Source organism: Rutilus rutilus (genome assembly GCF_951802725.1).
Source record: "Rutilus rutilus genome assembly, chromosome: 20".
NCBI lineage: Eukaryota > Metazoa > Chordata > Actinopteri > Cypriniformes > Leuciscidae > Rutilus > Rutilus rutilus.
In genome coordinates this window covers 9,415,153-9,425,011 of record NC_140225.1, presented here as the reverse complement: position 1 = coordinate 9,425,011, position 9,859 = coordinate 9,415,153, and the positions used below count along the sequence as shown (strand labels likewise).

General features: G+C 38.4%; 2 protein-coding genes across 3 annotated transcripts; one reads left to right on the top strand and one right to left on the bottom strand.

Annotated features, from left to right (window-relative positions):
* The first annotated feature begins 226 nt into the window (after positions 1–226).
* Positions 227–8,254, top strand: dapp1 (dual adaptor of phosphotyrosine and 3-phosphoinositides). Of its 2 annotated transcripts, XM_084390564.1 has the most exons (10): positions 265–472; positions 1,461–1,583; positions 2,434–2,567; positions 2,660–2,790; positions 5,072–5,119; positions 5,288–5,350; positions 5,437–5,522; positions 6,634–6,721; positions 6,921–6,976; positions 7,399–8,254. In XM_084390564.1, exons 1-9 carry the CDS (start codon positions 414–416, stop codon positions 6,942–6,944), a joined length of 756 nt encoding a protein of 251 aa, XP_084246690.1. In that variant the 5' UTR covers positions 265–413; the 3' UTR covers positions 6,945–6,976; positions 7,399–8,254. The 2 variants fall into 2 exon arrangements, with proteins under 2 accessions (XP_084246689.1, XP_084246690.1); XM_084390563.1 differs by having other exon boundaries at positions 227–472; positions 6,921–7,922.
* lamtor3 (late endosomal/lysosomal adaptor, MAPK and MTOR activator 3) lies at positions 8,252–9,754 on the bottom strand. Its single transcript, XM_084390565.1, has 7 exons — positions 9,629–9,754; positions 9,401–9,446; positions 9,289–9,323; positions 9,137–9,195; positions 8,920–9,053; positions 8,655–8,718; positions 8,252–8,548 (listed from the first exon to the last, which is right to left on the bottom strand). Exons 2-7 carry the CDS (start codon positions 9,413–9,415, stop codon positions 8,475–8,477), a joined length of 381 nt encoding a protein of 126 aa, XP_084246691.1. The 5' UTR covers positions 9,416–9,446; positions 9,629–9,754; the 3' UTR covers positions 8,252–8,474.
* Positions 9,755–9,859: the final 105 nt, after the last annotated feature.

Below are 9,859 nucleotides of genomic sequence, written 5' to 3'. Positions count from 1 at the left end.
TGCTCTGAATGTGTAACCCACTGATCACAGTACAATAAAGCGTAAACGGCCCACTTTACCTGCATTCACCCTACCTAATTATATTAATTGTCGAGTGAGTTTTGTCGCTAGTTAAGTTGCCTCGTCACTCGCGTCTACATGGTTGAAATGTGGCTACTGGTCGAATAGAGAACAATTGCACATAAGCACATGGTTCTATAAATTTTGACATTGATTTAATTGGTGGGCGGATCTACTTGACTTCCCTGCCTGTAGCTTTCGGTTCTAGTGCAAGAGCAGCTCTATGTGAGAAACTGTTACTTCGAGCTGATCTGAGATTATTTAGTAAATGACTGAGTCTGAATGACTGACTGACTGACTGACAGCGACTACACTGAAATTCTGCTCCAGTCACACCAGATCATCATCAGACCATGAGTGTCAGTTCAACACGGAGCAGCGGGGAAGAACTCGACGAGCTGGAGTCAGTTAGGTGAGCTCAAACAACTCTCTGTTTTATAAAATCTACTTGGACCTTTCTAAACGCATAAGTTACACCACTCATGAAATAACAATACTCTACAAGCAGTGTAACAGTTACACGACTGAGCTCAGTTATGCGCAGTTACATGCTCTCCGTTATTTTAACTCCCCTTAATGACGGTTGTACACGTATTTGATCCTCAGATCCTTTTATGGTTCTTGAGCTAAACTTGTTTCTGTGAAAGTTTCACAGTTTTTCGTGTTATGCTCAAATGTGAGAGTAAAAAATAAAAAAGGGAAGAGCAATAAAACAAGTATATAACGAGCAAACTATTGTTAGTTGTTTATTTGATTTGTACAACTGTTTGTTGTCGAGGTCAGCTGCGTTAGCGAATGCACGAGGAAATACTTCTCCAATTTTAGTTCTTTAGTGAATGAAAGGGTTACAGAAACCTGTTCCCTCATTGACTGTCTGTTATATAATTTAACCTATTTTTATGAAGTGTTTTTTTCTTGTTAAGCAAAACAAATGTAAAAGATTTTATTCATTGTAGCCTATACAGTTAAATTTCACATGATTAATCAAAGGCTTTTTTCTTTTCTTTTTTTTCAACAAGCCCAACATGTCAGTTTTATATTTAACCCCTATTTTAGGACCATTAAGTTTATTTATTTTTTATTCATTATTAGTAATATTTATGACCACCAGTAAGCACATTCACCCCAATTCTAATTACAGTAATCCATGCAGATGTTTTACATTTAACTATAATTTAATTGCTAATTGTAATTTAATCTAATTGCTCATTAGATTCTCACTGTAATACAGTGATGATAAATCGTCCCGTCCCTAAATTTTGATATTTTTATGCAAAAATTTCAGAACCAGCACATCTGAAACAATAGCAAATATGTCAGTGGATGTTGACAGTTGATATTTGACATCACCATACAACATGGCTTTGTGTTTAAGTGCCCCAATTTGTTTCTCTCTGTAGCTGGTATCATTATGATTTGTCCCGGCATGCAGCTGAAGCCCTTCTCCTTTCGAATGGGGTAGATGGGAATTTTTTACTACGAAACAGCAACAAGGGTCTTGACTGCTTTGCTTTGTCTGTCCGGTAAGAAATATCCATTTGGTACAAAAGTTCAGAAGTATTTGCAGTCGACATACAAGTTGGATATTTTCCTTGTGTGCACTGACTGCAATTTATAGAGAAATCTACCCACAAAGCTACCTAAAATGAACCTCAATTGTGTGTAAGTGCTGCTTAATAATTTAGATTTTTTTATTTTTAGGATTCTTTGATAAATAGAAAGTTCAAAAGAACAGCATTTATTTAAAATAGAAATAGAACCGTCCTTGCTGAATAAAAGTACTAATTTCTTCAAGAATCTTACTGACACTACACTTTTAAATAATAAAGTATAATATAACCTCAAATGAACGTATCTGACCTTTGTTCTGTGCAGCAGTAGACACTCACCTTTTCTAAAATTAGTTGCAATCCTCTGCCCTTTTATTACTCAAACAATTTAAAAAGTCAAATGATGACCCAACATGACTTTTTACTACTCCCTTATTTTTCCATTTCTCTTATTTTCTGTGGGTATTCAGTTTACTTGAAGTTTTTCAGTTCCTTTTTCTTTTTTCAAAGTGTCAGTTGTGAACCACCGTAGTCTTGTGTCTTGCAAAATAAAGGTGCTTACTCCCATTTGAATATATAAATAAAAAACTGATTCACACAATGTGGGAGTACCCTGCTCACATCACTGTGACAGACTGATATGTATAAATGCGTTTAATTCTGAGGTTAATTGACTTTTCATAGTGTGTGACTTTGTAGAAATAATATTCAGCCTATTTCAGTGTTGACTAGGTGTGATATAAGTTAAAATCAAGTAATATTGAGAATTCAGTCACAGTATGGCAGCATTTACTCACTCTCTTTTCCATCAACACTTCTTTAGAGCAAAGGATTCAGTGAAACACTTTCATGTCCGGCGGCAGTTTGGCAGATATTCCTTTGGCTTCAATGAATTCCCTTCCCTTCAGGATTTTTGCAGTCACTTTGCCAATCAGCCTCTGCTAGGCAGCGAGACAGGTTAGCTGTTTGCATTTAATTTACAGTTCACAAACTTTTCAGCACTTCTGCGGCACAGTCACCCTGTTTCCTGTTTCACTCTTGTAACCAAGGAAACCTGATAGTGCTACGGTTCCCGTACCCACGGCAGGTGGAAGAGCCATCTATTTATGAGACTGTGTGTGTGCATACGGCCATGCAGACAGGCCGGCATGAAAATGACCCGGTGCCTAATGTTCCAGCAGTAAGTCAAAATTACATTATACAGACACACATGCACACATGTATTGCATCTAAAGTGCCCCCAATTATGCTTTTTTGGATGTTACCTTTCATGTAGTGTTATATAATTGTTTGTGAATGTAAAAGTTCTGCAAAGTTTCAAAGATTAAAGTGCATGATATATGGAGTTACTGTCTCCCAAAAGAATGAACCGATTCTGAACTGTCATCGTCAGTAATTCTAGCTTTACTTCCTGCTCGAACCTACGTAGGTTTGTAACAAATGTGTATCCTTACTTTGACCTGCCCTCAAACACTGTAGTTGTTGCTGAGGCCCGGAAGTGTTTGGTTGACATGTTGAGAAGCAAATCCACTTTGTATGTGTAATCCCTTTGGTCCTACTCACCCCACTCCGAGCAGGACTCGAACCGGCATCTCCGGCATGGGAGGCGGACGCGCTAACAAGGATGCTAAACACCTCAGTCTCTACTGCGCCTCTTGAGATCAAGGGAGTGAAGTTTACCTGCACAGCTCTCACTAGCTGGCCTCCGTTACACTCAGCCTCCTAAACCTCACTCCCATCTGGGTCACGGCACCAACGTAGCCCCATCCGGTCCTACTCGCCCCGCTCCGAGCAGGACCATAGACTGTAAAAAAAGATGGACGACGCACCTTCACTCTCTTCCATTGTATAAGTGAAGCCGCCAGTGTCCCAATATGGCGCTGACATCTTGAGTCTCGAGTCTGCACAGTAGTGACCCCGAGTCATTTTTTAGGTGTGAAATAAACAGTTATGGAATGTAAAAAAATAAAGGTTTAAGCTCCAATCTTCCCCCGAAGATCCTGAAAAAAGTCTGTTGGCGCCTCAGTGACTACTTCATTTAGAGAAGCTGTCAAACTCAGCTGTCAATAATGACGTCACATCCCTGTTTTCATAGCATCAAATAACTAACTAAAACCAAACTTATTTAAAGAACGAACTGTCTGGCCTCCGTTACACGCAGCCCCCTAAACCTCACTCCCATCTGGGTCACGGCACCAATGTAAGCACTCCAGTCCTACTCGCGGCATTTGAACCGGCATCTCTGGCATGGGAGGATGGCACGCTAACTAGGACGCTAAAGACAGCAGTCTCAAATGTAATTTGCTAGTGCGCCTCTTGCGGCCAGGGGAGTGAGGTTTAGCCGCACAGCTCTCACTAGCTGGCCTCTGTTACACTCCTTCCCCTAAACCTCACTCCCATCCGGGTCACGGCACCAATGCAAGCCCTCCACTCCTACTCGCCCCGCTTTGAGTGGGACTCGAACCAGTGTCTCCGGCATGGGAGGCACGGATGCAAACAAGGACGTTAAAGACCACAGTCTCTAGAGTCATTCGCTTGTGTGCCTCTTGAGATCAGGAGAGTGAGGTTTACCAGCACAGCTCTCACTAGCTGGCCTCCGTTACACTCAGCCTCCTAAACCTCACTCCCATCTGGGTCACAGCACCAACGTAGCCCCATCCGGTCCTACTCGCCCCGCTCCGAGCGGGACCATAGACTGTAAAAAAAGATGGACGACGCACCTTCACTCTCTTCCATTGTATAAGTGAAGCCGCCAGTGTCCCAATATGGCGCTGACATCTTGAGTCTCGAGTCTGCACAGTAGTGACCCCGAGTAATTTTTTTAGGTGTGAAATAAACAGTTATGGAATGTAAAGGCACGGATGCAAACAAGGACGTTAAAGACCACAGTCTCTAGAGTCATTCGCTTGTGTGCCTCTTGAGATCAGGAGAGTGAGGTTTACCCGCACAGCTCTCACTAGCTGGCCTCCGTTACACTTGCACTACCAAAGGATGAGGACCCGGGCTGGAATTGATACGGTAAAACTGACGGCATCTTTACTGTTCGTGTCACTGTGTTTACAAGTGCTAAGGGAAGCCTTCGGAGCTGAAATTCAGAATGGAAAATTGGACCAATCAGAGCAGATTACACTCTCAGAAAAGCGGGGTTTAGAGAGACTGAATCCTTTATAGAACCGTTTCAGGCACTGTGAGAAAAGAGGTGATGCTGCAATGTATATTATCAGAAAATTAAAGTGTTTTTTTTACCTTGGATGCATGTAAACCTATTGTAGGAGACATCCAAAACAAAATTAGAATCCTTTAAAATAGCATAATAGGGGCACTTTAAAAGAGTTAAATGGCGGTTAGCACTTAGGATTGGGTTAAAAATCAATACATACATGCAGTGAGTGGAATTTATCTGTCTTGGTAGTATTGTCTGTGCTCCTGAATCATTGAAAGTCTTTTCATGTTGTTAACAGCTTGGCACAAAAGAAGGTTATCTGGTTAAACAAGGATTTCTTATCAAGGTATGGTTACACAATTTACTATATATATAGATTAATATAAAAAATGTAAACCAATGTTTACAGTAAAACTAATAAGGTAAATTGTGAACTGGTTAAATTGGTTCTAGAGTTAACCTAGACCTAGTTCTGTTGGCTGATGGGATTCCTCTTTATTTATTTTCTGGGCAGAACTGGAAACAGAGATGGTTCACACTGAATAGATATGAACTGAAATATTTCAAGGACAAAATGGTAGGTCCATGTATTTTGTACAATAAGATTTAGAATTAGATAACCATTCAAGTTGATTATTTATCTCTCAAAAACTGTTCCCTCAGTTTGTAAATCCGATACGAACCCTGAATCTGACGGAGTGCTCTGCTGTACAGTTTGATTACAGTCAGGAGAGGGTCAACTGCTTCTGGTGAGAAATTTATGATATGACTGCACTATCTGAATTCCTTTTCTTCCTCTTTTGGGTGTCAGTGATAGGCAAAATTCTGAAAATATAGGCTTCCCTTTTGTTTAGTAGAGAATATATCATTTTATACCATTTGGTGACATATTCTGAAAATGGAACTCTTTCAGACATTATAAAAGGGATGTATATATGTTTGATTTATTGAAGTTTGAATTTACTTCCTTAAATTTAAATACAGAAAAAAGTAATTACAGTTCTACATCCTGTTTGCTGCATTCATTCTAATTCAGGATTTGTAATTTAAAAGGCTTTCTCAGTTCAAGTCTGAATGGTGCACAACCATGAATTTACGTGACGAGGGCGGCTACAATTAATGAATGATCTTTACCCAGTTATTGAACTGAACTGAGCTGAATAATATCATTATTACCTTGTTACATCTGCTTTACAGCAGAATTTGAATCACTTATTTGATAAAGTATGCATCATAATTCTGTTACTTCCTGTTTATTATTGTGAAGCTGCTTTGAAGCAATCTATTGTATAAAGCGCTATAAAAATAAAGGCTTGATAAAATAATGTTGATGCTAATGGTAGACTGTTCATTTTCTTACAAAAGCAAAGTTTCTGAAGAAAAAATAAGACTTTTTCTATTGACTAGATGTCCTGTTTGTTTTTACATCTGAAACTTCTGCAAATTGGCCAACCATAAAATTACTGGCTATTTTTGACAACTGAAAATGAGCTATATATCTGCAGCATTACACAGTTCCTGTGCTCACTAAATCAGCATTAGAGCGAATCTACATGTCAAAACTCACATTGTCTGTGTACAGACTATGATATAATGATAGGTTAAAAAAAGGTAATTACAATTTCATATCAAAATCCTAAAATTGTGCATTCATTATCTTTTGCATATAATATTTTCCTACATGTAAGTGAAGCTCAGTAATGAGGAAGTGCAGTCAGACACTCCTATACATGGACTTCCTCCTGCCCACATATTTTCCGATGTATGGAATTTTTTTTCTCAATTTCAGACTTTTACTTCACTATGCAACTCTTTATTAATATTCTTCTACTTTCATTTTTCTCTATCTCTTTCCTATAGTCTGGTGTTCCCCGAGAGGACGTTTTATTTGTGTGCAAAATCCGGTGCTGAGGCAGACGAATGGATTAAGATACTACGATGGAAACTGGTAAGCAGAAGCTAAAATGTTAACCATGAAAGAACAGTCACTATGAATAATCAATGTACGTAATGGTTTAACAGTATAGTCAATTATTTCTTTGTTCCAGTGGAAATTAATCTATCTGACCCTCTGCACCAGTCTAATCTTAGATGTATTTGTCTTTTTGTTGTCCTTATCTCTAATGATGACTACCCTACATTTCCAGTCACAGGTAAAGAAAGGTCGATGATGTTCAACATGGAGAAGTAGCACTGGAGCATTGTGAGCTGTGTGCAGTTTTATGTTCATTAACTTCATCTGATTTGGCATTATGGTAGATATCGCATGAAGATATAATCTGGCCACTGAATCACACATGCAAGATTTTCCATCTAGGTCAAGTGAAGTCCCAAGGCACCATGCTATCATGCTTTAAAAAGAGTCTGGAGGCGGTGCATTACCAATGTTTGTTTTATAATTGACTGTAGGAAGTTTTTTTTTCTGTGTGGAACTTTCAGATTTTCTTATTCTTCTCCAAGCCAAGCTATTCTTGCTGAATGTTCCTTTAAACGGTGTGTCTGCTCCCAAACATACGTACAATACCCCCTTATATGCATGGCTGTGACTATGAAGAAGTAAACATGTAAAATATAATTAAGTTTGTGCATTGAAAGACCTTTGGATGTATGATACTTTTTTTACAGAATTCCAACCTGGAAGTTAGCATCACCCTTATTCCCTCCACAAAAACCCAGTTGGATTTTACATTGACTCTTGGATTACTGCAGAAAACAAGATCTATTACCAACAGAAGTTCTTGCACATTTTGTACATCTTCACAAGTAAAAATGTTATGAATTTTGAAGCCTAAAGACAATCGCCAGAAGTGAAAAGCTAAAAGTAGCCTATATCTTAACTACAAATTCAACGTCACCATCACTAAGTTTGAGTTCGTCCACGATTTAAAATGTAACGAGGCTATGAAAGCAAACTAGTGAATAGATGAGTTTTCCTATTCAGTGCGAGACCGTCGTTTGTGGTCGAAAACGTTGCAATTTATTAAACTTCTTTGGGAACAGAAATAGCAGTGCGCCAGTTCTTTTGCATTTCAGCTGTTTTCTTTTGATCGAGCACCTGCTGATGTGATGTTTGGATGTGCGCATATACTACTCTGAATTCATGATGTTTAATGTCCTCAACAATCTGTTGTCCCACTGAACCATTTATTTGCAACTGCTTTTTTCAAGACTAGTAAAAGCTTAAAAAAAAAAAATTCACAAGAGGGTATTACTGATATATTTTATGTCAATGAATAAAACAAACATATCTTACGCTTGTGTTCATCACAGAACTCAGGTTTTTGGTCTACAAAAATGCATAATCCCTTCAGCACTCTATAGACCAAAATAAAAGGTATAAAATTATAATTTCTCTTCATAAATGCTACTTCTAATGTGATGTGTGAACTGACAATGTGTGAACCCATACTTGTACCCATTTTCCTATGGAGAAGCCCCTTCTGTAAAAATGTATCATGTCAATAAATAACATTTATTTTTGTAAACCAAAGCTTTAGACAAATTTATTAATTAGGAGGAGACAAAAAGGAGCAGGTTACATTCATAAAAGACATACAGCATCAAGACCAGCCAACATTATATATGTACATATGTGTGTGTGTGTGTGTGTGAGCTAGAACATCAAGGCATCAGACTGGATGGGCGATCGTGACTCTCTTGTCCAAATGTCTGATTCCTGTAGGTACTGAGATGAATAGCAACTAAGCTACTTCCACCACCTGTCTTAGTTCTTCAATCAGAGGGACTAGCTCCTTCTCAAGACTGAAGATCAAACCTAAATATAAAAGAAAGAAATCAGGGAAGTTAATCATTGAACTGTTATTGTCATGAGCATACAACCAAATAGGCTCTGTGGCTTTTGTCTTATTGGAGAGACACACCTGTGTTGGCATTACTACTTGCGATGAAACTTATCACTAAGGGTAATCGGTTGAACTGTACAATCTGCCAAGGAAATACATAACAAGGAAGTAGTTAGTTGAGTAAACTTCTAAATGACAACAAATATATATTTTTTGTATTCCCATTTTAATATGAAAAAGGTTTCTAGATGTGCAATGTTGGTAACTGTGGAAGCACGTCATTACAGTCTGTGAAAATGTCCATAAGGAGCAAGTCGTGAGTGTGTGTTTTAATATAAAGTACCTGGTATGTGTTATAGTAACAAATGATGCTCTTGTTTTTGGACAAGCCGAGCTTGCTGCCCTGGTCAGTTGCCAAGGCAAAGGTGGACAGGAACGCTGGCCGCAGTGCATAGTCAGGGGCATTGTCATTGGCAACTAAAGGAGAAAACAAGTAAAATCTCAGGTGGAGCTTCAGCAGACACTCAAACAGACATGAAACTCAGAGCTGAGGCTGTTACCTTTGATTACAGGGACTCCATCTCTATCTGTCACCACTATTGCATGGAGTCCTTCAACACTGATGATGGCAGAGAAAAGTAATCATTCATTACAACTCACAATGCATAATGAAGTACAAAACTTGTCTAAAATCTAAGATAAATCCGTTTACCTTGGCAGTTGTTTATACAAATAACTCCTCAGATTCTGTAACAATTAAATCAAACGCATTATGACATTTCTAAGAAAAGTTGTTTCAGCAAATGCATTACAAACATACTCACATCTGCCATATTCATTAGATTGACTATGTAGCTCCCCTGCTGCACCCTGTAGCAAAAAGAAAAAGATTAAAGGACGACGTGGAAGTAACACGAAATTTTGACAGTATCTTGTGGGCATTTCATTGTCGACAGCTATTTCAAACTAAACACTAACATTTCTAAATTTAGTAATTATAAATGGAGGAAACATATATTAAAGGCGTAAGACGCAAAATATAATAGTATTACCTTCAATTCAAGCCAGTTTTATAAAAAGTTCTTCTCTTGTTTATGTGCGATCATCACATGACAGAAAACACAAGGTTTTCCGTGTACGTAATATCCGTTTAAACGTCATGTATGAGGAGAGTGCGTGTACACAAGGCCATCTAGTGGTGGCAGTTGGTTTTGATGTTAGTAGAGTGTTTGTCTTCATCCCTTTATGTATACTGTCAATGGATTAGTTAAAATTAAAGTAGC

Coding starts and splice junctions, on each gene's coding strand:
- dapp1 (XM_084390564.1), top strand. CDS start 414: ATGAGTGTCAGTTCAACACGGAGCAGCGGGGAAGAACTCGACGAGCTG. Junction 1,584..2,433: donor TGCTTTGCTTTGTCTGTCCG/GTAAGAAATATC, acceptor ACACTTCTTTAG/AGCAAAGGATTCAGTGAAAC. Junction 5,120..5,287: donor AACAAGGATTTCTTATCAAG/GTATGGTTACAC, acceptor TTTTCTGGGCAG/AACTGGAAACAGAGATGGTT.
- lamtor3 (XM_084390565.1), bottom strand. Junction 9,196..9,288: donor TTGTATAAACAACTGCCAAG/GTAAACGGATTT, acceptor TGCCATCATCAG/TGTTGAAGGACTCCATGCAA. Junction 8,549..8,654: donor AAGTAGTAATGCCAACACAG/GTGTGTCTCTCC, acceptor TTTTATATTTAG/GTTTGATCTTCAGTCTTGAG.